At 62.1% G+C, this 21,978-nt stretch overlaps 1 protein-coding gene across 3 annotated transcripts; it reads right to left on the bottom strand.

Annotated features, from left to right (window-relative positions):
• Window positions 1-43: 43 nt before the first annotated feature.
• Window positions 44-17,061, bottom strand: RGS19 (regulator of G protein signaling 19). Of its 3 annotated transcripts, none has more exons than XM_054218843.1 (6): window positions 16,953-17,061; window positions 4,815-4,957; window positions 4,514-4,650; window positions 2,535-2,609; window positions 1,315-1,549; window positions 51-704 (listed from the first exon to the last, which is right to left on the bottom strand). In XM_054218843.1, the coding sequence occupies exons 3-6, from the start codon at window positions 4,612-4,614 to the stop codon at window positions 516-518; spliced, it is 600 nt and encodes a 199-aa protein (XP_054074818.1). In that variant the 5' UTR covers window positions 4,615-4,650; window positions 4,815-4,957; window positions 16,953-17,061; the 3' UTR covers window positions 51-515. The 3 variants fall into 3 exon arrangements, with proteins under 3 accessions (XP_054074817.1, XP_054074818.1, XP_054074816.1); XM_054218841.1 differs by lacking the exon at window positions 16,953-17,061 and adding an exon at window positions 7,749-7,904; XM_054218842.1 differs by lacking the exons at window positions 4,815-4,957; window positions 16,953-17,061 and having other exon boundaries at window positions 44-704; window positions 4,515-4,650.
• Window positions 17,062-21,978: the final 4,917 nt, after the last annotated feature.

Here is a 21,978-nt window from a genome sequence, read left to right as displayed (position 1 = left end):
CTCGAGTCCCCCAGTAAAAGCCAACCAAAAAAAGCATTTAAAATAAAACGTTAGAAAAAAAAAACAAAAAAAAAAAAAAGGAAAACAACAACAATCGACCTCCCCCCCACCCCAAAAAAAAACCCCAACCCAGTCCCCAACTGGGTCTCATGTGGGAAACGGGGACGTGCCGTGTCCCCAGGTGTGTTGGAGAGGGGATAAAGTGACCTCTTCAAAATGGGGTGCGGGTGGAGCCGGGCCCTGGGCGCTCTCCCGCGGCTCGCTCCGGCCAGCGGCGGGGACGGGGCAGGGGTTCAGTAGTACGAGCCAGCCCGGGCTGCGCTGCCGCAGTGGCATCAGCCCTGGGGACAGTCCTGGAGGGTGGCCCAGAAACCGGGGTGACGGTTCACAGGTAAAAAGCTAAAAACTTGGGAGGGGGCTGGCAGGGAGGGCGGCGGAGGGGAGGAGGCACCGAGCCCACCACCCCCGCCAGGCCACCGTGTCCCCACCGGCGTCCCCACGGCCGGCGGGTGCCCTTAGGACTCCGAGGAGGAGCGGGAGACGCTCTGGAGCAGCGATTTGTATATGGCAGAGTTCAGGAAGCGAGGGTAGGAGTCTCTGTGCATGAGCGTGTAGATCTGGAGCTGCGCGTCGTCGAAGGTGTGCGAGGACGGCTCCTGCATCTTCCGGTTGATGACCTCCCGCACCCGCGAGTCCAGGCTCACCTGGGCGGCAGGGAGAGAAACGGGGGGTGGGGGGGGTGGGTGAAGGACTCCCAGCCACAAGCCCCAAACCCCGACACCCACCCCTGTGTGCGCTCCCCCGGGAAACTGGGTACCAACGCGACACCGTGGGAAGCCCTCGGTGTGTCCACCCCGGAATATCGTTGCACTGGAGCCAGGGTGTTTTGGAGAGAGTCGCAGGGAGGAGCGGGGGGTGTCTCTCCGGATCCTCCCTGCGTCCCCTTGCCGGGCAGAGGGATGCGGGTCGGGGGATCCCACCCTGGGGATGCCGTGAGCCGGGATGCGGCACCTCCTCGGCCCGATAGTGCCCTCCTGAGGTTCCGGCCCCGCAGCACAACCCGGGCCCCGGTCCCGCTGCATCCCCGGGGTGCTGGGGAGGGGAGGGGGAGCATCCGCAAGCACGAATTGAACCCATTACCCTCCCCCCAAACCCATCCCCAACCACTCACCCCATCCCCAAATTGCCGCAGGGCTGCAGGAGCAGCCGGGAGAGAGCCCTTTTCCTAAGAAACAACCCACCCACCCCAGCCCCCCAGCCCCATTTTAGCCTGAGCTGCCCCCTGAGAGCCGCGGGAGGGGCTCTGCCCCGTACCTCCTTGGGCGAGAGGATGGAGATGTAGTCCTCGTAGATCATCCTGGCCTTCTCGTCGATGGTGTGCTTGTTGCACTCGTTTTTGAGCTCCTCGCACGCCAGCCAGAAGAGCATGTTCTCCTCGCTGTACTCAGTCCGCAAGAACTCCCGGAAGACGTTGCGACCCGCCGGGCTCTTCATCAGCTTGTCGAAGGACTGTGCCCAGCCCCGCACCTCCTCCGGGCTGGGTTTGGCGCTGCCGGGTCCCCGCGGGTGAGGCAAGGGGACAGCGTTACCGTGGGGTCCCCGCCGCGTCCCTCCCCGCGCGGCTCGGCCATGCTCATCCCTGGTCCCAGAGCGACCGTGCCCCAGTGCATCCCCCCTGCTCACGCCGAGGCCGTTCCTCCTCGGGCTCCGGTTATCACGGAGGCTTTCGGAGGTCACTCGCAGGGTCTGTCCTGGCTCCGCATGGCCGGGCTGGAGCCTGGGCTTGGTTTCAGCTTGAATTTCCCCAGATGAGATGTATTTTGGTGCTGGCTTTGCACAGACCCAAAAGCAAGCACAAGCCCTTCCCTGGCCGAGTGGCAGCTCTGAGCCGCCCCGGGAGAGACCGGCACAGCTGGGGGTGATAGCCTGCTCCCTAGCAAACACTCATCACCTGCTAAAGCAAGGCAGGAGCAATCATTGTCCGTGGCTAATTAGCACGTCTGACCCCTAACCCTGCCGTGCCAGGTGCTGCAGGGCTGGGCTGTCTGCGGGGGTCGTGCTCGGCCCCCATGGAGTGGGTGCTGGGTGCGGAGCGTTCCTGGAGCCGGGTGCCTGCCCGTTCCCCTCCTCCCCGAGTGTAAATACGCTGTGTCCCGCTGTACATTTACACTGCTGCTGCCTCCGCTTCTTTTGCAGAGCTGAACCCCCCCCGGACCAGCCTGTCCCCTCCTCTCCCTGTGGCTATAAGGTGCCCTCGGCAGCGGATCTAACGGGCAGGATGAGGTTCTCGTGTGCCTCAGTTTCCCTTTGCAAGGGGCTGCAGCCCGTGGCTCCGGGTTCCTTGTTCCTTGGTGGGAACCAGGGACACACCGCTGGAAGTGGCACCAGGAACCCCCGAGTCCTGGCGCCCCGATCCTGTTCCCTGTGTGTGTTCCGGCGGGCAGGATGCGGGGCTGGGTGCCATGGAGGGTGGCAGTGGGGACCGTGCCGTGCCATGCTGTGCCAGCCCCGCCGCCTCCTGCCCCTGCACTCACCATGCTTCACAGTTTGGGATGGTCTCCAGTTTGGTCTCCCGGGACGCCCTCCACGCTCGCTCCCGGTCCTCGTTCCTAACGGGGAGATGGAAAGGTAGTCAGGGGCGTTGGGGACACACCCAGACCCCACCGTTGGGCCTAGGGATGTGGCCATCGGGGCTCAGCACCGCGCTGCGCTTGGCCCCTGCGCCTGGTTATCACTATCTCCAGCCAGTGACACCCTGCCGGTGGCCAGGGTAGATGGAGAAAGGCGAAGGGCCGGACCCTGCACCCCCGGGACACCCCAGCACCGGTCCAGCCTGGAGGCTGAGTGCAGGATGGTGGCACCAGGGCTCAGGGGTGCCGGTGTCCCCTGTCCCCCCATCCCTTGCCCCCGGGGGTGCCGGCGGCGCAAAGGGCGAGCCGCCTCCAGCCAACTTCCCTCGGGCCCTTGAATTTCGGCGCCCGGCGCCAACCGCAGCGTTTCCTGCTTGCGACACCGTCCCTCGCCGCCCGCGCAAGATTAAATGTGCAAACTTCTCCCCCGGCGGCGCGGGCGAATGGGGTGGGTGAAGCCGCGGGCACGTCCCTGCCCGCGCCTGCTCCAGCAGCGGGGCACAGGGGGCATCTCTGCCCTGTCTCGGCTCCCGGGCTCTTGCAGAGACGAAGGAGGGACCCAGCGAAGGGTCACCCTGCCCACAGCTGAATGTCACCAAACCCATCTGGGAGGGTCCTCCCACCACCTAGGTCCTCCCATCAAACCCGTCCGGGAGGAAGACGTTCAGGGCAGGCTGTGAGGGGAGCCGATCGCCGCCCTCGCTGCCTTGCAAATGCGAGGAAACGAGAGGGGATCAGGCAAGATGGGGCGCCGAGGACCCAGTGGAGGGTTGCACGGGGCTGACATCGGTGCTGGGGATGCACCGTGGGTTTGCGCAGGGCTGACATCGGTGCTGGGGATGCAGCAGGGCTCAGCTCCAGGGTTTGCTGCTCCTCCAAAGCTCGGAACCGTCGGTGGCTGTGAAGCCCAAAGCTGCTGCAAAGCCCGAATCCATCAGCAATCTCAGAGCGGGCTGATGCTGGGGATGGAGAACAACAGGCGGGCTCTCCAAAATCCGGGCTATCCAGAGAATAAGGAGCTGGGGATCCTCGGAGAGGATGGGAGATGCAGCCACAGGCAAGGGGCTGGTTACGTCCTTGGTTTGGGCAGCGCTGGGAGCCCAGGGCCGGACTCTGCACCCGCTGCTCCAGGGCAGAGCTGCTGGGAAGGCTGCCACGGATGAGGACCATCCACCACCGCAACCATGGGAAGGCAGCCGCGAGGCTGGGCAGGGAATCCCAGCTTTCCTCCTGCCTGAAACAGGCAGCAAAATCCTCCTGCCTGTCGCCGGGGAGGGTGGGCTGGGGAGTCAGAGGTCGGGCAGCTTGGCCCAGCGCCGCGCTGTGCCGCCGGCGCTGTCAGTGGCTTCCCTGCGCGGCCCACCTGGGGACGTCCAGCCCCAGGAGAGCCAGAGGGCGGTTCCTGGTGCCACTTTCTGCTCTACCTATTTTAAAAGATTTGGCCGACAGGACGGAGTCATGGCGCACTGAGGCTCGGCGAGGCTCGGGCTCACCAGGCTCCGCACGGAGGAGAGCAACACACCGTGGCACCACTGATGTCCATCTGCTCCAACCCAACGTTTATACCCTTTTCTAACTGCGGCGCCGGTTTTCCCCTCATCTCCCAACGCAACCCAAGCAGCCCAGCAGCCCGGAGGCTCGGCTTGGTGAGCGGGGCCGGCTCCATCCCAGCTGCCCTCCCGCCCCCGCTGCCCGCAGGCACCGTCAGCTGCACCGCGGGCTGTGGAGCACCCAGGGATGAGTCTCCCTTGAACCCGGGATCCTGCCTGGGCAGCAGCCCAAGCGCTTGGTGCCGCACCAAGCATGGGAGACGAGCAGCATGTGGGTGACCCTGCCATCTCCCATCCGAAGGGGTCCCTTGACTATCGGACGACGGGACGTACCATGAGCAACTGCAGCAGCAGCACCAGCAGAAGCAGCAGGCATTGGGGCGGTGGTTGCTGGCGGGTTGCACCGTTGTCGGAGAAGTCTCATGCCGGGACATCGGAAGGGGTGTCTCTGCGGACGCGGGTCCTGCGTACTGAAAGGCAGGAGGGCAGGGCGCAGGTCAGCGAGCTGCCCATGATTATCCCCTCCACGTGCAAGAACTCGGAGGTAAAGGAGGGACACCCTCCCCTGCCCCCCCGCCCCGTCCAGTGACTTGCTGTGATTTCTTCTTGGCTCCCCAGATGGTCACCATCTCACCTGCGTCCCAGCCTCATACACGGTGGACGGGGTTGGGTCGTGCTTCGGGGGCTCTTCTGCTGCTCTCTGCTCCTCCCAGCCCCCGGCTGAGCCGTGCCGCCGAGACCCCCCGGCTAACGTCCCTGCCGCCTCCTGGATGGAGCCTGTGGGGCGGAGACAAGCGGTGCTACGTTACCTTTGCAGCGGGACCCCCTGGCTTTGAGTGGCTTTGGGGGGCAGGGGGGGGCTGCTCCATGGCAGGGAAAACCCTTTGCAGGCAGCAAGCTGGGGCATGGCGGGCGGACAGAAAGTGGGCAAGAAAAGGAAGTGTGAAGGAAAGGAGGAGGGGAGACGCAGCGGCAGATGCTCTGCCAGCCCCACATGTCGCCCGGGACCCCCTCCCACGCTCCCATCCCATGCTGCAGGGTGGGTACAAGGCTCAGGGCCGGCCTCATGCACCCCTGGCTGTGCCCCGTGCCATGGGGAAGCGCAGCCGGACCCCCCCCGTGGCATGTTCAGGCCTGGGATGGGGAAGTCGGAGCCGCTCCACGGCATCATGTGAGTGGAAGGAAACGGGGAGGGGGCAGTTTTCACAGCTCCCAGCATTAAACCAAAACTTGCCCCGTGCCAAGTGTTTGGCTGAGTCCAGCGCTCTGCACCGCTGCTGCAGAACGGTCCCCCTGTGCCCGCAGCCCTGCCTGTCCCTGCCTGTCCCTGCCTGCCCCTGCCTGCACCGCTGGCCCAGCACGGAGCAGGGATGCTCCTGCGCAGGAGCGGTGCCGGGGCTCAGCACCCACCTCGGTGCGGGGTGCTGGTAAGGGTGTGCTCACGGCCGGCTCTGCCCCACCAAGGGCAGGAATGGAGGGGGGGGACAGTGGGCAGGGAGAGCCCCCGGCCGCCTCAGCCCCACCACCCCTGTCTCGAGCTGCTGCAGGTCTCATCACTTTGGGTTTGAGTCCTGTGTGGACTCAGCGAAGGGGATGGAGCCAGGGTGTAGGTCCCAGCTGGGGACAGGGCTGTCCCCAGAGCCCCCCCTGAGCCCACAGCTGCCCCAGTGGGTGCAGACCCCCCATCCCCAGCACAGCGATGGCCCGGCAGTGCTCCCCATGAGCAACTCTCCTGGGCCCTCGCAAACCCTCCCGCTGGCTCCCATCGCTCCCGCAGGAACGAAAAAGGAGAGAGTCTGTGTTTCGCTCCCAATTGTCCCTATTTATAGCCCCGAGTGCTGGCAGGACGGCTGTGACCTTGTCACCCGCCTCAGCAGCAGGCTCCACTCCCTCTCGCTACCCTCAGGTCCGTTTAACCCCCGGCTTTTTTCCCTTTCCTTCCCCCGGACCGACCGTCTTCCACTCCCGCTGGCCGCTCTTCCCCCTGCGCACCCCCGTTGCCATCCCGTTGCCAACCCCACCTGCCCCACGGTGCCACGGCCGTGCTGCCGTGCCTGGGGGGCTGCAGCCCCACACTGCTTGCCGGGGGGAGCCAGGCTCCGGGCACGGCTCCCAGCGGGGCTGCGGCACTGACTGCAGCGAGCGGTGACGAAGCTGTGGGAACGGGGGGAGCAGAAGGAAAACCTGAAGGCTGGGAAAACCCTGCTTCCAGCCAGCCCGCCCCGAAGCGTAGGCAGCCCCGGCTCTGCTGCAGTCCTGGGGTGCAGAGCAGGCGGACGAGGGGTGGCCAAGGGACAGGGACGTGGGGACAGCGTGTGGCATTGCTCCAGGAGGATTCCCAGGCACTTTGCTTCTGCAGCGGGTACTCAACCTTGGTTGGAGCAGACCCTCAAGCAGCTGAGCCACAACACCCGGGAGAGGGAACGGCGTGGAGCAGCATCCCCCGGCGAGGAGCATCCCGTCCCCACGCCCGCGGGGTGCACTCAGCATCCCCCAAGGAGGCAGGATCAGCTCTGCCCATCCTGGGTGCTGTGGCACCCGCCCCGGGACACCTCGGCTGCCTGGACCGTGCCGGCAGGGACACGGAGGAGAAGGGGAGGTGTGGGGCTGCAAAGGACCCCCTGGCCCACGGTGCTCTGGATTCGCACAGCCGGTTTCCCCGCCCCGTGCACCCCTTAATGCCCCCACAACAGCCCACCCCACTGTGCCGGCAGGGGCCATGTGCCACGGGGCTGTGGGTGCCGGCGGATAAGGAAGCCCCGGCGGCGGCGGAGCCTCTGAGCGCCGGAGGGAAGGCGAGGGTGTGTGCGCGAGGCTGCGAAAAGAGGAAGGATGACAAAAAAGGGACATTTCCCCAGCAGAGAGAAGAGACGCCCCAAAAGCCGCCCTCGCCCCAACCCCGTGAGGTCCCCAAGCCCCCCCGGGAGTCTTTGCCATCACTGCCTGGTGGCCGCAGCACCCAGCCTGGGAGTCCCCGTATGCTGGGTGTCCCCGGGCCATGCCAGCTCACGCGCCCATGACGTCCCCACCGAGCCTGGCACCGCCCCATCCTCTCCCTGAACAGAGAGGGGACCCCCCCACGCAGCTGGCTACGACAAGCGCTCCCCAAAATGGTTTTGGAAGGGAAACCTCCCCTTGCACCGGGCTGCTCCTTGCCGGGGCGCTGGGTCAGCCCCGGCCCATGCAGCCGCACATGAAGCGCCCCGTGCCCCGCTCACCCCGGGCAACGCAGTCGCCAAAATCGCCCTGTGCCAGCTGCCACGGGAGATGTGGCATCGGGGTGCCCGGGTGGGTAAAGCCAAGGCAACGGCAAATACTGGCTACAGGGGTGACCCGCCTCCATGCACCCCACCTTCCCCAAGCGCCCTGGCCATGGACAATGCCCCAGGCAGCGTGGCATCCCCCTCCGGCCACCCCCGCCTTTGCAGAGTGGGGCACAAACCGGTGCCCACCCCGATGCGGGGTCACAGGCTGTGCCGAGCCCCCGCCGTGCCCACCCGACCCCGTGCCACGGCTGGTGGGAGGACCTGGGGGGGCACGGGGGGAGCTGCCGGTGTTGTGTCCCTACCTGCAGCCTGGCCATCGCGGTGGCGGCGGCGGGTGCCGGCCAGGGTGACCCTGGCCGGCTCAGGGGGCGTGCGGCATCGCCAGGATCACCGGGTGTGAGGGCAGGGAGGTGGGAGAGAAAAGAAGAGAGAAAGAGAAAAGAAAAGCGGCCGAACACATCCTCTCACAGGAAAGGGAGTGGTAAGGGAAGTGGCAAACTCAACCGAAGAGTTCAGACCTTTTTTGGGAAAGCCCCGGCAGGGCCCGGCTCCTCTCCTTGCCGCTCGCCGCGGGGCCGGCTGCCCCGACGGGGCAGGAGCAGGGCACAGCGATCCCCGCCGGCGACCGAGCTGGGCCGTGCTCCTGCTTCCCACCCCTTGGATGGATCCGGCGGCTGCCGCAGGCACCAGAGCAGCCGCACCAGGGCTCCGTGGCTGGGATGGGCACCTGCTGTCGTGATGGCTACGGCCGGGTGTCTCGGAGACAGCCTGGGCACAACGGCACTGGAACAGCCCCATGGCCAAGGAATCAACCAGTGTGGCTTCCCCCAGGTGGAGCGCTGCGCAGGATATGTCCCCAGAGTGGTCCCTGGCACCCAGAGAAAGCCCCTTCAAAGGGACGGTGCTTTCTGCCACAGGAGGTGGCCCCGGGGCTCTGATGCTGCCCGCTGGGGGAGGACGTCGGCAGCAAGGGATGGGGGCCAGTGCCCGAGGGTGGGCTGAGCCACAGCCTCCCCCCGCGCAGCATCGTCCCCAAAACGCGGGGCTGCGCCAGCCCCTGCCACGCACGGCGAAGCCCGGCTCCCTCGGCCAAGAGTGACTCACAAACAAAGTTGGTTGGGTTTTTTTTTCCCTTCTTCAGAAAAAAGAAAAAAAAAACAACAACAAAAAACCCCAACAAAAACAAAAAAAAAGAAGAGAGAGAAAGAAATCAGATGCCCAACCTCGTTTCGTTGATTAAATTTGCCCTCGGCACCGCTGCGGGTGGAGAGGGCTCCAGCCCCGGCACCACACCAGTGACCGAAACCAGTTTGTGGTCTCCGCCGGTGGCTGCCCCATCGCCTGTGCGGGCTCGCCGCAGGTGGAAAAGCGGAGAAAAGGGGAGAAAGAGGGCGGGGCAGGGGGGTGCCGGCACCCCCTGCATGGTCCCCCAGGGCCACGGGACTGGGCCAGGCGCACGGCCATGGCATGTGCCCGTTATCAGCCCGGCCCAGTGCCCGGCCCGGCTGCTTCCCTCGCCTTCCCCGGGGACGCCGAGCTGTTATCTCCTCTCTTCCCAACGCCGCACACCCCGGCACCCAGAAACCAACGCGGTCACACCGCCGCCATCCCCAGACCCCCCCGCCCCCATCCGCATGGAAACCCTCCGTTGCCCAAAAGTCACCCTCCGCTTCGGCAGCCCCTTCTCCTGCTGGCGCCCACCCCACCATCGCTGCGGTGCTCAGGGGCACCCACTGGGGCTCAGCGGGGCTCTGTTCCTCTCATCACCTGAACCTACTTTATTTTCCAGATGGTTTTCCAAAATTCCCTTTGCCGCTACCGGGCAGGGCCAGCTCCGAGAGCCGGGGGCTGCCAGGATGTGGCCACGTTCCCACCGGGGAGCCCCCAGCGCCCCCAGCTCGCCGGCCTTGGGGCACCCACCAGCAGCGAGGATATTTTTATCCTCTGGCCGCCTCCAGCCATGGTATGAGTTCTCCACCCCAGGACGGACCTTCCCTTCGTATTTTATGGGCCAAAGCCAGGAGAGCAGCTTTGCAGAGATCACTCGGCCGGGGGCGATGCACAACTCCCCCCCCCCCGGTGCCGAGGGAAAGACCGTTCCCAGCCTGGCTGAGCCCCCGCCGCACGCCAGCAATGCCTCCGGAGCAGCGCCGGATCCGGCCCCTTTCCGAGCCTTGGCGGAACCGCAAAACACCCGTCACCTGTGGGACGGGCCGTGCTGGCTCAGTGCGAGCAGAGCTGGGCAGCCCCAGCCGCCCGCATGCCGCTGCGGGATTCTCCAGTGTCTAATAAGGGCTGAGTCCAGCCTGCAGCTTCCCTGCCTTCTCCCGGGAGGGACCCAGCACCTCCGACCTCTGCCAAATTTGGCTGAAACCAGCCACTGAGTGCAACCAGACTTGGGCCAGCCCCACAGGCAACCCGGGCTGGCGATGGGGGGCCAGCACCCCCCCGGGCCCCCCTCTGACGGGGTTACCCCGTGGGCAAGCACCGCTGCTGAGCCCCACAGCTGCCGCCCGCCCCCGCAGCCTGCCCCAGCCACCTGCCAGCGGCACAGGAAGTTTTAGGAGCTATTTTTAGACCCGGCTTTTCCCCCCCCTTCTTTAGCAATCTATTCAAAAAAGACTAAAGAGGTGAGGCTCACGTCCCCCCAGCTCCGTGGGGACGGGGCTGGGCTGACCCCCATGCTGCCAGCACGGAGGTCCCATCAGGACGAGGGGACGGCGATGCTCACGTGGCTGCGCCCCGGCTGCCTCCCCGCCGAGCGCGTGTCGCTGATAACGCCGGCAGATGTGCCCGCGCACGTGGTGGCGGAGGTGGCAGCGAGCGGATGCCTTTTGGGGAGCTCCTCTGCCCGGCAGTGATTTTTCTGCCATTCCCTGAGACTGGAAAGGCAGGTCCTGCTGATGGGAACCGGGAGACGCTGCAGCATGTCCCAACACTTCCCTGGTCCATTCGCATCGCGAGGGCTGACAGCCCCGTGGGTGATGCTGGGGTCCTTCTCCTCACCGGCCATCTCTGCTCCCTGCCCCTCTCCTCGCCTGTAGCCAGAGTGTATTTCTGCACCGAGCACCCTCCGAGCCAAATCCCACCGCGAACCCTCCCGAAAGGACCACATGAACCTCTCCAGCACCTGCTGGGAAGAGGTGAGCGGACCTGCAGCTCTGCCCCGGCACGGCCACCACGGCCGAGACGGCCACCACAGGCTGCCGGGTGGCACGATGGGCACAGCACTGCCGGCACCCGCCCCTCCGGCCCCAGCTCTTGCACTGAAACGGAGTTAATTATTTCATAGCGTAAAAATAGCACCCGCCACAATCAGCTGGGGGATTTAATAAGGCAAGCCCTGACAATTATGTTTCTATTAGTAGAGGTATCGCGGCGTTGTTAAGGCAGACTCCTATTAAGCATTTGGTAATGATCCATGCGAAAGGAGACGAAAGATCACGGTAATCAATACTCAGCAGGGGCTAAACCATGCGGACGGAGCCCGGCAGCTGACAGGAGGGAAGGGAAGAGGAACGGGAGGGATACGGATTCGGCGTGGCTGGGGGGAGAGCTGAGTCGGAAGGATGGTGGGGTGCTCCTCGTCCACGGGGTGCTGCCAGCCCAGAACCTCCTCATCCCCATCCCAGCACATGCCAGCGCGGGCTGCACAGTGTCCCTCTGGGGACATTAGTGGTAATTTGGGGGACAGGGATGCTAGGAGGACCAAGGATAAGAAGACAAGAAATTGCCCTTTCCGAGGAAACGAGGAACCAGGCAGAGAATCAACCCTGGATCGGGATGAAAAGGAGGGACCGTGCATCACAGGGAAACGTGGGATCAAAGGGGTCTCTTACCACGGCTCCGAGCGCTCCCCGACGCAGCCGAGGGGCGATTTTCTCCCCAGCCCCAGCACGAGACCAAACCTCGTCGGCTGCATCCAGAGACCTGCACCAGCACGGGAGCCACCGGTCGGGCACAGGGAGGAGGTTTGGGCAGGAGGTGGGTCTGTCCGGCTGTGCTGAGGACAGGTCTGGCCCTGCTTCCAGCCACGCTCCCTGCCCAAAGCGCGGCATTGATGTGGGCAGGGCAGGGCTGAGCCCGGCAGCCGGCTCAGCCAGCGGCAGGACCGGCCGGGCCGGGGCCATGCCAGCACGACGGCTGGGGACAAGGCAGACCATCCCCCAAACGCTGCACCCTGGGCACGTTTGCCCACCGCGGTTTATTCACCCGGGCGGCAGTGGGCCCCGCTGCCTGCACGCTGCCAGCCCTGACGGATGGCTTTTGGGGTCTGGCTTCAGGCAGATGTCACACCTCGCTGCTGAGCACCCAGGGATTGGACGTCCCCCCGGCCCCAGACCCAGTGCCACCACGGGTCCGGGGACCAGAGCTTGCAGAGCCGAGCTTTCACTTGCACCGGTAAGAAAACTTCGTCCCATTTTAGACTTTGGTCCAATATTAAAACAGTGAGGGACTGCAGGATCTCCCAGGAGTCTGTCCTGTGGGCAAATACACAGGACAAGGGGGATGTGGTGACCCTGTCCCAACTCTGGAGCATCCCAAGGGACATCCGTGACCCCTGTGCTGCGGTCACCACAGTCTCGCCGGTGCTGGGGCAGCAGTGATGCTCTGCCCTGCCCCCGTCGTGACAAGCAACGGGGAGCTCTGCGAGCAACTCGCGTCCTCCGAGACCAGCCGCGCCGGTTATTTAAAACCTGACCAAAGGGGAAGAAAGACGGCGGCGTTCGGCTCGGCCATCCCCGGGGAGGAGCTGGCAGTGCAGGGAGGAAGGAAGCGCTGTCACCCTGTGTGGCCCCTGTACCACAGAGGCGGACCCCAGCCCCGGGGCCATGCCAGGCAGCCGCAGCCGCTGCATCCCGCTCCGGCCGGGCACGCTGCTGCCGGACAGGGCTGCGGGAGCCCGGCCACAGGTGGATGCCCATTGCAGGCATTCGGGGCTCAGGCCACGGAAGGGTCAGACTGGGGATCTCAATGAGATCCCCGATGTGACAGGCCACGGTGATGCCCTTCGCCGAGCCCCCGGGATGCTGCAGGGCTCGGCTGTACCATTGGGGGACACAGCAGCTCGCCTGCCACTGCTGTCATGGCAATACATTTCCCCAGCCCCAAATCCGCTTCGCGAGCTCTCTCCTCACGGTGAAACCCACACCGGACTCCCAGGCAGCATCTTTCCTTGTTTTTTCTTGCTTTCCAAGGCTAGCCTGAAGCTTTCCCTTCCTTTTCCGGGGTTCCTGCCCGCTAATGCCAACATGTACCTATTTGCTCTTCTCCTGCCCTTTGCACTGAAACGCTGCTTGGGCATTTGCCTTCTGTTGGAGGAAACTACTTTAGCCCCAGTTGGGTTCATGCCTGCAGGAGGGGGAGCAATGGGAAAACCCAAACCCTTAACCCCAAACCCCTTTGCTGGCTCCCTGATCCCCTCTATACCGAACCAGCAGTAAATCCGTCCCCGGGAGCGGCCTGCCAGCGCATCCTCAGCACGCCAGCGCGCCCGGAGCCACGGCCACACGCGGGGACATCACAGGCTCCGCTCACCCTCTGCCTGTCCTGTCGCTGCCCCGGAGCCTCTGGGATATTTCTGCCTCCGGAGCAGGCAAGTGCCGACAAGCAAGTCTGGAGCGTGGCAAAGCTGGGCCCCCAAACCCAGCGTATCCTCAGAGTCTGAGCAAAGAGCCCTCAAAAGCTCGACTGGGGCTGTTTCCAAGCGGTTAGAGAACTGGAAGGGCGGCTTGTTATAAAACTCTACCATACATTTTCCTAATGTCAGGAAACCCCCTTTTTTCCATGTCTAAGGTGAATGTTAAACCTGAACCCCAAAGGACTTTGTTGTTGTTTTCGTTGCTGTTGCTGCTCCACCCTCCCTCCAGTTAAATCTCTGCTTCCACAAAATGGCCAAAGGCAGGACGGGCGAGAGGCAGAGCGCTCCCCGCCACTCCCGGTAAACTCGTCTGGGACGGCTGGACCCGGAGGAGCCGATGGAGTGGCCTGGCGCATCACCCTCTGTGGCCACCCCAGTGGCCGGGGAGCGGGGGAGTCACACACAGGAGGTCCCTGTCACTCGTCTCCCCGGAAGAAGGAACCCAGTGGATTTCAAGCCAAAAATAACAGAAATCAAAAAGTACTCCGTGGTCCCAGAGAGCGCTTCCGCAGAAAGGCGAGGGTCGATCAAAGCTCAGGGGCTGCTGCCTTGTTTTACACGACGCTCTGGATACAGCAAGAGCCAGGATTTTGCCTTCACTATAGTTTTAGCCCAAAGCCACCGGTTCCCGTGTCCCCAGGTCCCACGCAGCGCCCAGACGGGCCGGGGGGCTGCGCAGGGGACTCACCCCGCGGCTCACCGATTGGCACAGCCACAAAGCAGGACAGCGGGGCCGGCGGCTCCTGCAGCACATGCCCAGCAGCATTGAAGGCATCCGATCCCTGCGAAAAGTTACGGGTGTCCCGAAACCCCTGGGCACGGCCGGGAGAGCTCAACGGTGGAGTTATTTGCCGCAAACAACGCTGTGGCTCAATGCTACAGTTGCGGGAATAAGGATTTGGGACTTTCTGCAGGTCACCCTCCCTGTGTTGCATAGGGCAACCCATGACAAAGCAGCTGGGGAAAGAAAGGGGCTGGCCGAGCCCAGTGCTGATGGAAACGAGCTGGAGGAGGCTCGTGCAGCGCTGGGTGCAGGTTGGTATGAAAAGGGAGATGCTTGTGGGGCTGGATGCCCATTCCCTGAGCTGGCTGGAGCAGGGGCCGTGATGGCCACCACAGAGCAGCTTCCCGGTCTGCGATGGGGTTACCGAGGTCCCCACGAGCTGGTGAGTTCATCTTCTTCCCCTCTTACACCACAGAAGATGTCGGACACTCTTCCCCCATCCCGTCCTCCCCACGGGCAAAACCCACGCTGTAACACATGGGGGGATGAAAATAACAGGTGATAACGTCCAGTATCTTTCTTTCCCCCCAGATTAAGAGGCAGCTGTAAAATAATGCATACAAACAACTGCTTTCAGATCTACCCCTCTCTGAAGAGCTTTTGTAATGGAAATGCATAGAGAGATGTGCAGAGACGAATAAGGAACTGAGTAATAGGAAGTCTCGGCGAAGGCCGCGGGCACCGGCTCACCCGGAAGCCGCTGTTATTCCAGGCAAGAGCCCGAAGCGCTGAACCCCGCGAGTGCGTGGCACGGCAGCACGAAGGCAGCGATGCCTGCCGGCCTCAACCTGCCGCGGCCGCTCTGCTTTTGGGGTGCTCAGGCACCCCAAGAAACCGGCCCAAGGGGCAGGAGGAGCAGGAAGGTAAAGGCAGGGCACCCCATGGGATGGCTTAGGAGAGGCACCGGCACCGAGCACAGCTCTTACCTCCCCTTGAGCTGACTTTCCAAAATAGTTTTATCCAGAGGATAAAAATTTGGGAAAAAAAGAGGAAAAGCCACAGCAGCTGAAGCCCGTGCTCTGTGGAGGTCAGGCAGCGACACGGCGGCCGCTTTGCCACTCCGGACCTGTTGCTCACAGGGAAGAGCCCTGAGCCCTGGGCTCAACCGTCCCCTCTGCACGAGCCCAGTGGAAACTCAAGATTCTGTCACCCAAGTCCAGCCTAAAAGTGAGATTACAACCAAAGATAAGCAAAGACAGGAGGGGATGCACCTCGGGAGGTGGCAGAGATGTGCTGCTCCTGCACCGCGGGCAGACTCAGCATTAATTATTCTGCCAAGATATTTTTCTCCCCTACCCTCTCTGGATTTGAGTTGCATTATCTGATTATCTGCCTTCGGTTCCTTCTTTTTTTTTTTTTAATAACAATATCAAGATGGGCACCCACACCCTGATTGAGATATATTCATGTCACTAAATTCCTGCTTCTCCACTATAATCTTATGAGGTGGAGTTTGTTTAATTGCTCAAGAACACGACTGTATTTTGATTAGCGGCTTGAGTCATTTGTGGGGAAGGGCTGACGCGGAGGAGCTAAAATCCTTGTAGGGAAATCTGATGTGGCGCTCTCCCTTGGGAGATATTCTGAAATATGTGCCCACTGGGGCGACCCATTTTCCCAAAGAAAAACGATATCCATCAGGCTAGCAAACGCCACGGGCTCCGCTCATCCAGCGTGACACGGGATGAGCGTCTCTTATCGACGGGGATGGTGGAGACGCATCTAGAGGGGAATGAACTCCCCTCGCAGCAGGGAAATCCCTCCCACTCACTTAACACTTTTTGTTTAGATTCTTAAATAAGGCCATGGATCCGTGCCAGAGCAGCCTCATGGAAGCGGTGGGGAGAGGGAGCTTCCCGGGGGAACCTCTCCGTGCCCAGAGACGCACCGCGATCCACAGGCGGAGCAGCTGCGGCGGCCGCGCCTGGCCCTCTCCATCCCTTGGCCGTGGGGACACGATGACGAGCCGTGGCATCCCACGACGCTGCCCACGTGAGGGGCTCGTGTTGGGCGACAGTCGGATGTCACATCCCTACGAGGGAGAGCCGTGTTCCCAGCCACCACCGAGCCAGGTCCCTCTGACCAACCCTTTGGCCGTGCCGCTGCTGGAGGAGCTGGCAGGGATCGGAGCCCGCCATCACCCTGACCTCAGCCAACCTCCCCGAGCCCCGGCGTTCCCTGCTGCCTCGGCTGGCCAGGTCGGGGCTCCCCATCGCTGCTGCTCTCTATGATGAGGCATGGCACCCCTCTGCATCGGGGGCACGGGGAGCGCATGGGGAGGAAGCCGGCCTGGCCGAGCCGGTGCATGGATGCTCCAACGCCGCCCTGGCACCCACCTGTGGGTGCAGGGAGGGCCGGGGCAGCCCCTGGCCGGGGAGGCCTCTTGGGGGGCGAGGGGGGGAAGAACCTCTCTGCGAGTTCCCCCGCCTTGGGCTGGGCAAGCCCTGCTGCAGCCGGCCCTGCGGCTGGAGGGTGCCCCCCTCCTTCCCCCTCCATCCTCCTCCTCCTCCTCGCAGGAGCCCTGCCCTCCCCCGGGGTGATGCGGCGGGGAGGGCCCCCTCCCTCCTCGGTGCTCGGGGTCCCCCCGCCCCGCCAGCCGGTCCCCACGGAGCATCCCGCTGTTTCCCCCCCCTTATCTTCTCCCCCCCCAGCCCTCGCACATGGGGCTGGTGACAGGCGGCAGCCGGACACACGGACGCACAGCCAGACACACACACACACACAGCCCGACCTCTCCATCAACCCCGCCGCTCCGCGCTGCTCGGTGCGTGTCCGGGACCGGGGGGGGGGGGGGGCGGTGCGAAACGTGAAAAAGGGAGGATGCCCGGGGCGGGGGGCGCATGCAGAGGGGAGCCTGCAAAGGACGTGGGGGGGGTGGGGGGGGTGTGCAAAGCGGGGTCCGCCCGGGGGAGCGGGGTCCGCCCGCAGCCCGCCGAGAGGGAGGTTCGGCACCGGGCGAGGGAAAGGGGGGGCGACGGGCCCGTGTCCGTGTGTCCCCCCCCCCCCACCCCCCGCCCCTTCCTCGCCCCGCGGCATCCCGCGGGCGGCGGCGGCCCCGGGGCCGGGGCGCGGGGTACTCACGGGCCGGGCATCCGCGCCGCCGCCGCGCAGCGCCGTCCGCGGCCGCCGCTGCCCCGCCGCCCCCCGGCCGCCGCCTCTGCGCTGCCTCCGGGCTCGGCACCGGAGGGAGAGGGAGAGGCAGCGGGAGCGGAGCGGAGCGGCGCGGCTGCACTGCGCAGGCGTCCCCCGGCCCCTGCGATTGACTTCCTAAAGCAATTGCAGCTTTGGCACTTCCTCACGTCAAAACACACACACACGCACACACACAGCGCCCAGCACCGGCACCCAGTATGGACACCCAGAACCAGCACCCAGGATGGGCACCCGGCACCCTGCATCAGCACCCAGTATGGACACCCAGAACCAGCACCCAGTATGGGCTCCCAGCACCCTGCACCAGCACCCAGTATGGGGTCCCAGCACCAGCACCCTGCACTGGCACCTAGTATGGGCATCTGACACTGGCATCCTGCAGCAGCACCTACTACATGCACCCAGCACCAGTACCATGCACCCAATAGTGGCACCCTGCACCAGCAACATGCACCCAGTACTGGCACCCTGCACCAGTACCCAGTATGGGCACCCAGCACCAGTACCATGCACCCAGTACTGGAACCCTGCACCAGCAACAGGCACCCAGTACTGGCACCCAGTACCAGCACTGTGCACCCAATACTGGCACCCTGCACCAGTCCCCAGTATGGGCACCCAGCGCCGGCACCCTGCACCAGCACCTACGACATGCACCCAGTACTGGCACCCAGCTCCATGCACCTAATACTGGCACCCAGTACCAGCTCTATGCACCCAGTACTGGCACCCTGCACCAGCACCAGGCACCAGTACTATGCACCAAATACTGGTACCCAGTACTGGCACCCTCCATCAGCACCCAGTACCCAAGACTGGCACCTTGCACCAGCACTGGGGGTCCCCTCTGCCCCCACGGGCTCCTGGCCCATCCCCGCAGCATGGGTCAGGGCCGCCTGTGGACCTGCTCCCGGGAATGCTTCCCTGCCAAGAGTCCCTGCCAAGGAGCGGCTTTCCCTAAATCAGTGGTTTCTCCATTTGTTTTTTTTTTTGTTCGTTTTTTTTTTTTTTTTTTTTTTTTTTCAAAACGGGGATTATGCATCGCTAAAAATAAAGGGTGATAAAACTTTGGGAGAGAAAGGAGGCATAAAAATTTCATGATCTTGCCAGCCAGGGAAATTATCCCACTTTATTATTTAAAACCTCATTAAAAACCATTTCCCTGGGAGAGACAATGATCAAACCACCGTCTATTTCAATCCTCGAGACGTGCACTCTGCTACGTGGGGAACGCGTTTAAAATAGTCCCCTACATGCGACTTCTCAGCTGAAAACACCAACCCCGACCCCCGACCATGCGGGGGGATCGCACGGCACCCACTGCACCTCCCACCGTTTCAACCTGCTCTGTCCAATACTCTGGATTTTCCTCTTTTTACCCACCCAGCTCACTCCAGCGGGAGCCACACAGCGCCTGCCCGGGGAGGATCTGCCCAAGGACCTCAGTGGACGAAGCAGGGTCCTTCCTCTGATTGCAACTTTTCCAAATCTTCGGAGCAGCTCCAGTGCGGAGCCGTAGCTGCCAGGCTGCTCCCTCCCGCCGTGCGACCGGGCTGCCGGCCCCTCCGATTTGCTTCAGCGGTTCATTTAGCTGGAAGCTCACAAATTCCCGGAAAGTCTCCAACATCTTCAGGAACTGCTTTGTAATGTGTGTTTGAGATTTGTAAGAAATCCCCATGAACATTTGAGCTTGTGATTCCTTGTGGTTCTAGAGCGAGTCTGTCCCTTCGGATGGTGAAAAGACTGTGAGTGTTTCGTTTAAAAGAAGTCACCTTTTTAAAAAGAAAGTGTGGATTGCGACAAAAAAATTGGAGCTCCTAAATCACCTGCAAAGTAGTGGTGTCAATGAATAGCCAAACTCACAGCAGTTTGTGCTCACAGTGCCACAGCTCGGCCTAGACACCTCCTCTTTAAATACACACACTGGGGAGGGAAACCCATCTTTTTTAGCTATTGCAAATGCGCCGATAAATAGCCGGGAACACTGCTCCGGTTCGGCTTTGAGGTTGGAAGCTGCTTTCCCCCAGTGCCAGCCTGGGCTGGGAAGCAGGGATGGGAGCAGGAGCTCCTGGGAAGGACAGGCAGCGTCCTGCCCGCACTCGGAGGCACCAAGGAAGGGACCGACAACCTGGCTTGAGCTGTTTCTGTGCTAAATGGTGACAGTCGGTGGCAGAGGCGCTGCCTGGAGCCCCCCTCCACCCCGTGCCGGTCCCGCAGCATCCTCTCCGGCTGCGCCCCAAGCTGTCAACACATCCTTGGGCTCTCCCACCCAAATCCTGTCCAGCCTTTGCCGTCTCCAGCCGGTTTCCAGCCCGCCCGCCCGGCTGCAGTAGCGGGGACCGCCCGCAGGTGCCGCCCGACTCCGCCGGGAGAGCGGCGGGTGCCCCGGCCCCGGGCCCCGGCTCCCGGCGCGGGGGAGACGGGCGGTCTGCAGCCAGCGGAGCCTCCGCTGCCTGTCGCAGAGCAGCTCCAGCACAGGGGCACTGGGGCAGCCGGGGCACCATCCTGTGAGGTGCTGGTGCCGCCTCCGTTTGGTACCCGACAGGCGTTTCCGAAGGGAGGGCGTGTGCCCTGAAAGCACAGAGCAGGGCCTTCCATGGGCTTGGGCTCTAATTTTCTGGAGGTGTTGCCATAAGGCAGAGCTGGGTGAGCAGGAGTGACCTCTGCCTGGAGACCACAGGCAGCAGGGAACCGAGAATAACACAAAGCAAGCACCTGAAAAGCATGTTTTCCTCCTTATGGAGAAGAACTCCAGTAACAACTACCTGAAAGGAGGCTGTAGCGAGGTGGGGGTCAGTCTCTTCTCCCAAGTAACAAGCAGTAGAACAAGAGGAAACAGCCTCAAGTTGCGCCAGGGGAGGTTTAGATTGGATATTTCTTCACCAAAAAGGTTGTCAAGCATTGGAACAGGCTGCCCAGGGAAGTGTCTGAGTCACCATACCTGGAGGTATTTAAAAGATGGGTAGATGTGGCACTGAGGGACATGGGTTAGTGGCGGACTTGGCAGTGTTGCGTTAACGGTTGGGCTCGATGATCTTAAAGGCTTTTTCCAACTTAAACGACTCTGTGATTCTATGATAACTCCAGGCAGGGTGCTAGGGAGCAGGAAGCCTCTTTTGATGAATATCTGAGAGGAGTCAGCCTGTGTCAGGACTGAGATACAGCAAGGCTCCCCCGTGGGTCTGCAAAGCACCATTTGGTGGAGAAATCCTGTCAACGGTTGCTCAATATCCATCTCCAAAGCACTCCGCAGTATCAGCCTCGCTGGTGCGACAGAGTGGACTGATCCCTCCCAGGGTGTTTCCAGTTAGTGTGCTCCTAAGGAGGCTGTCGGGTAACGAAACGGGATGCATGGAGGCTGGCGAGGTGTTTTACTTTGAAAAACCCTCTTTCTCCCACCAGCTACCTGGGCCTTATAAAGCTTTCTAAGCGGCAGAGGGTAGTTTGACTGGAATGGCAAAAAAAGACGCACCTGGGACTGGAGCCCTGAGGAAGCGACAGTACTTGAGCTGCTACAGCCCAAGTGGGGGTTACAGGAGAAGCAACTCTCGTCTGTCACCCCACAGGAAACGCTTGTCAGAGCTGAGATTGTAAAGGTTGTGTTCGTCCTGTCCCTGAATATGCACCTCCTGTCTGCCGAGGGCAGCCCGAGGACACGGCGAGGTGAGGCTCACCACCCAGGCCGTGTCTGCAAAGTGCTGGCACGTGTTGGGGCAGGAGGCAGAGCTGCCCTGGAGACCAGCCCTGCTCCGGGGCAAAAAATCCACCCCCTGTGCCTCAGTGCAGAGCTGTCTTTGTAGAATACCTGGTTTGGGCCGTGCAGTCCCACCACAGCTAATTTATTCCCTTTTGGGAAAGACATGGGCACCCTTTATAGCCTCTTTACTCTCTTAAGGCCCAGGGAACGTCAGAGCCGCATTTCCCATACTGATCTCTGCCTCAGGTGTGCCGCAAACCTGCGTATCTCCATGGCTCCCCATGACTGCTTGCTCACGTGCTGACTTAAGAGTCATTCTGGATGGGGTCACGTTTTTCCCACAGGGGCCTGAAGTGTAAAAATTGTCTCTCCTGTACTCAAGCTTGAAGATAAAGCAAGAATTTGAAGTTCTGGAGTGTGGCTCTCTGCAAGTTGTAGAGCAAAGTTTAAAAGGGGCTTTTGCACTACCAAGAGGAACACAAGTACAAATTCTATCACATTTAGGGGGAAAAGGGTCGATTATTTTGATTTCCTAATGTAACAGAGCTTGTGCAATCACATTGTATATCAGCACACTCATATTCTTCCAAATTCTTCTCTTGAAAAACTTTTTAACCCTTTGGCCAGTTTTATCCAAAACTGACAGAGGTATAAATCTCAGTTCCTGCGTTTACAAGCAACTGGGTAAAGAATGACCCTGCCAGGGCTGCAACTGTGAGAAAGACCAAGACATGTTGTCAGACCTTATTAGACACTAGAGAATCTGCACGGAGCTGACATTTGACTGATGCCCAAACCGTGGGAAAAGCTTCAGTCAGAATTTGTGCCCTCTCAGGCACCCAGGTCAGTCCCCCGAGAGACGGCAGCCTGTTGAAAGCCAGACTCCACCAATTCTGCAGCGCACAGAGCTGTTTGTTTGTTTGTTTTTTTAATGCCAAGTTGGGAGGGGGCGGGCAGGGAGAAGGAGCTTAGCAGAAGTCTTAGCCAAAAGGGCTAGTGCTGGTGTTCCAGGATGGGACAAAGAGCAGCACGGCCACCGCAGCCCCAAACCCTACCTTTGGTATTGTAGCGATGTCCTCCTTGAAGGAATCACTGCGTATTATCAGCTCTGATAATTCGGGTGCCGGGTGGTAGAAGCTGACAGGGCCCTGGGGGCACTAATTCATGTTACCACTATGGTTTTCGTCAATGATCTACAGACTTTCCCTCAAACTCTGAGCACTGTTTGAGAGATGGCTGAACAGTTGTTATGAAGCA

This window comes from Rissa tridactyla, chromosome 12 (genome assembly GCF_028500815.1).
Source record: "Rissa tridactyla isolate bRisTri1 chromosome 12, bRisTri1.patW.cur.20221130, whole genome shotgun sequence".
Taxonomy (NCBI): domain Eukaryota; kingdom Metazoa; phylum Chordata; class Aves; order Charadriiformes; family Laridae; genus Rissa; species Rissa tridactyla.
Note: the sequence above shows the minus strand (reverse complement) of the source record. Positions and strands in the feature narration are given on the sequence as shown.

Excerpts from the sequence above, each read along its gene's own strand:
- RGS19 (XM_054218843.1), bottom strand. The coding sequence starts at position 4,614 with ATGTCCCGGCATGAGACTTCTCCGACAACGGTGCAACCCGCCAGCAAC. Across the intron at positions 2,610-4,513 it reads TGCTGCTGCAGTTGCTCATG|GAACGAGGACCGGGAGCGAG; the intron begins GTACGTCCCGTC and ends TCTCCCCGTTAG. Across the intron at positions 1,550-2,534 it reads ATCCCAAACTGTGAAGCATG|CGCCAAACCCAGCCCGGAGG; the intron begins GTGAGTGCAGGG and ends GGGACCCGGCAG.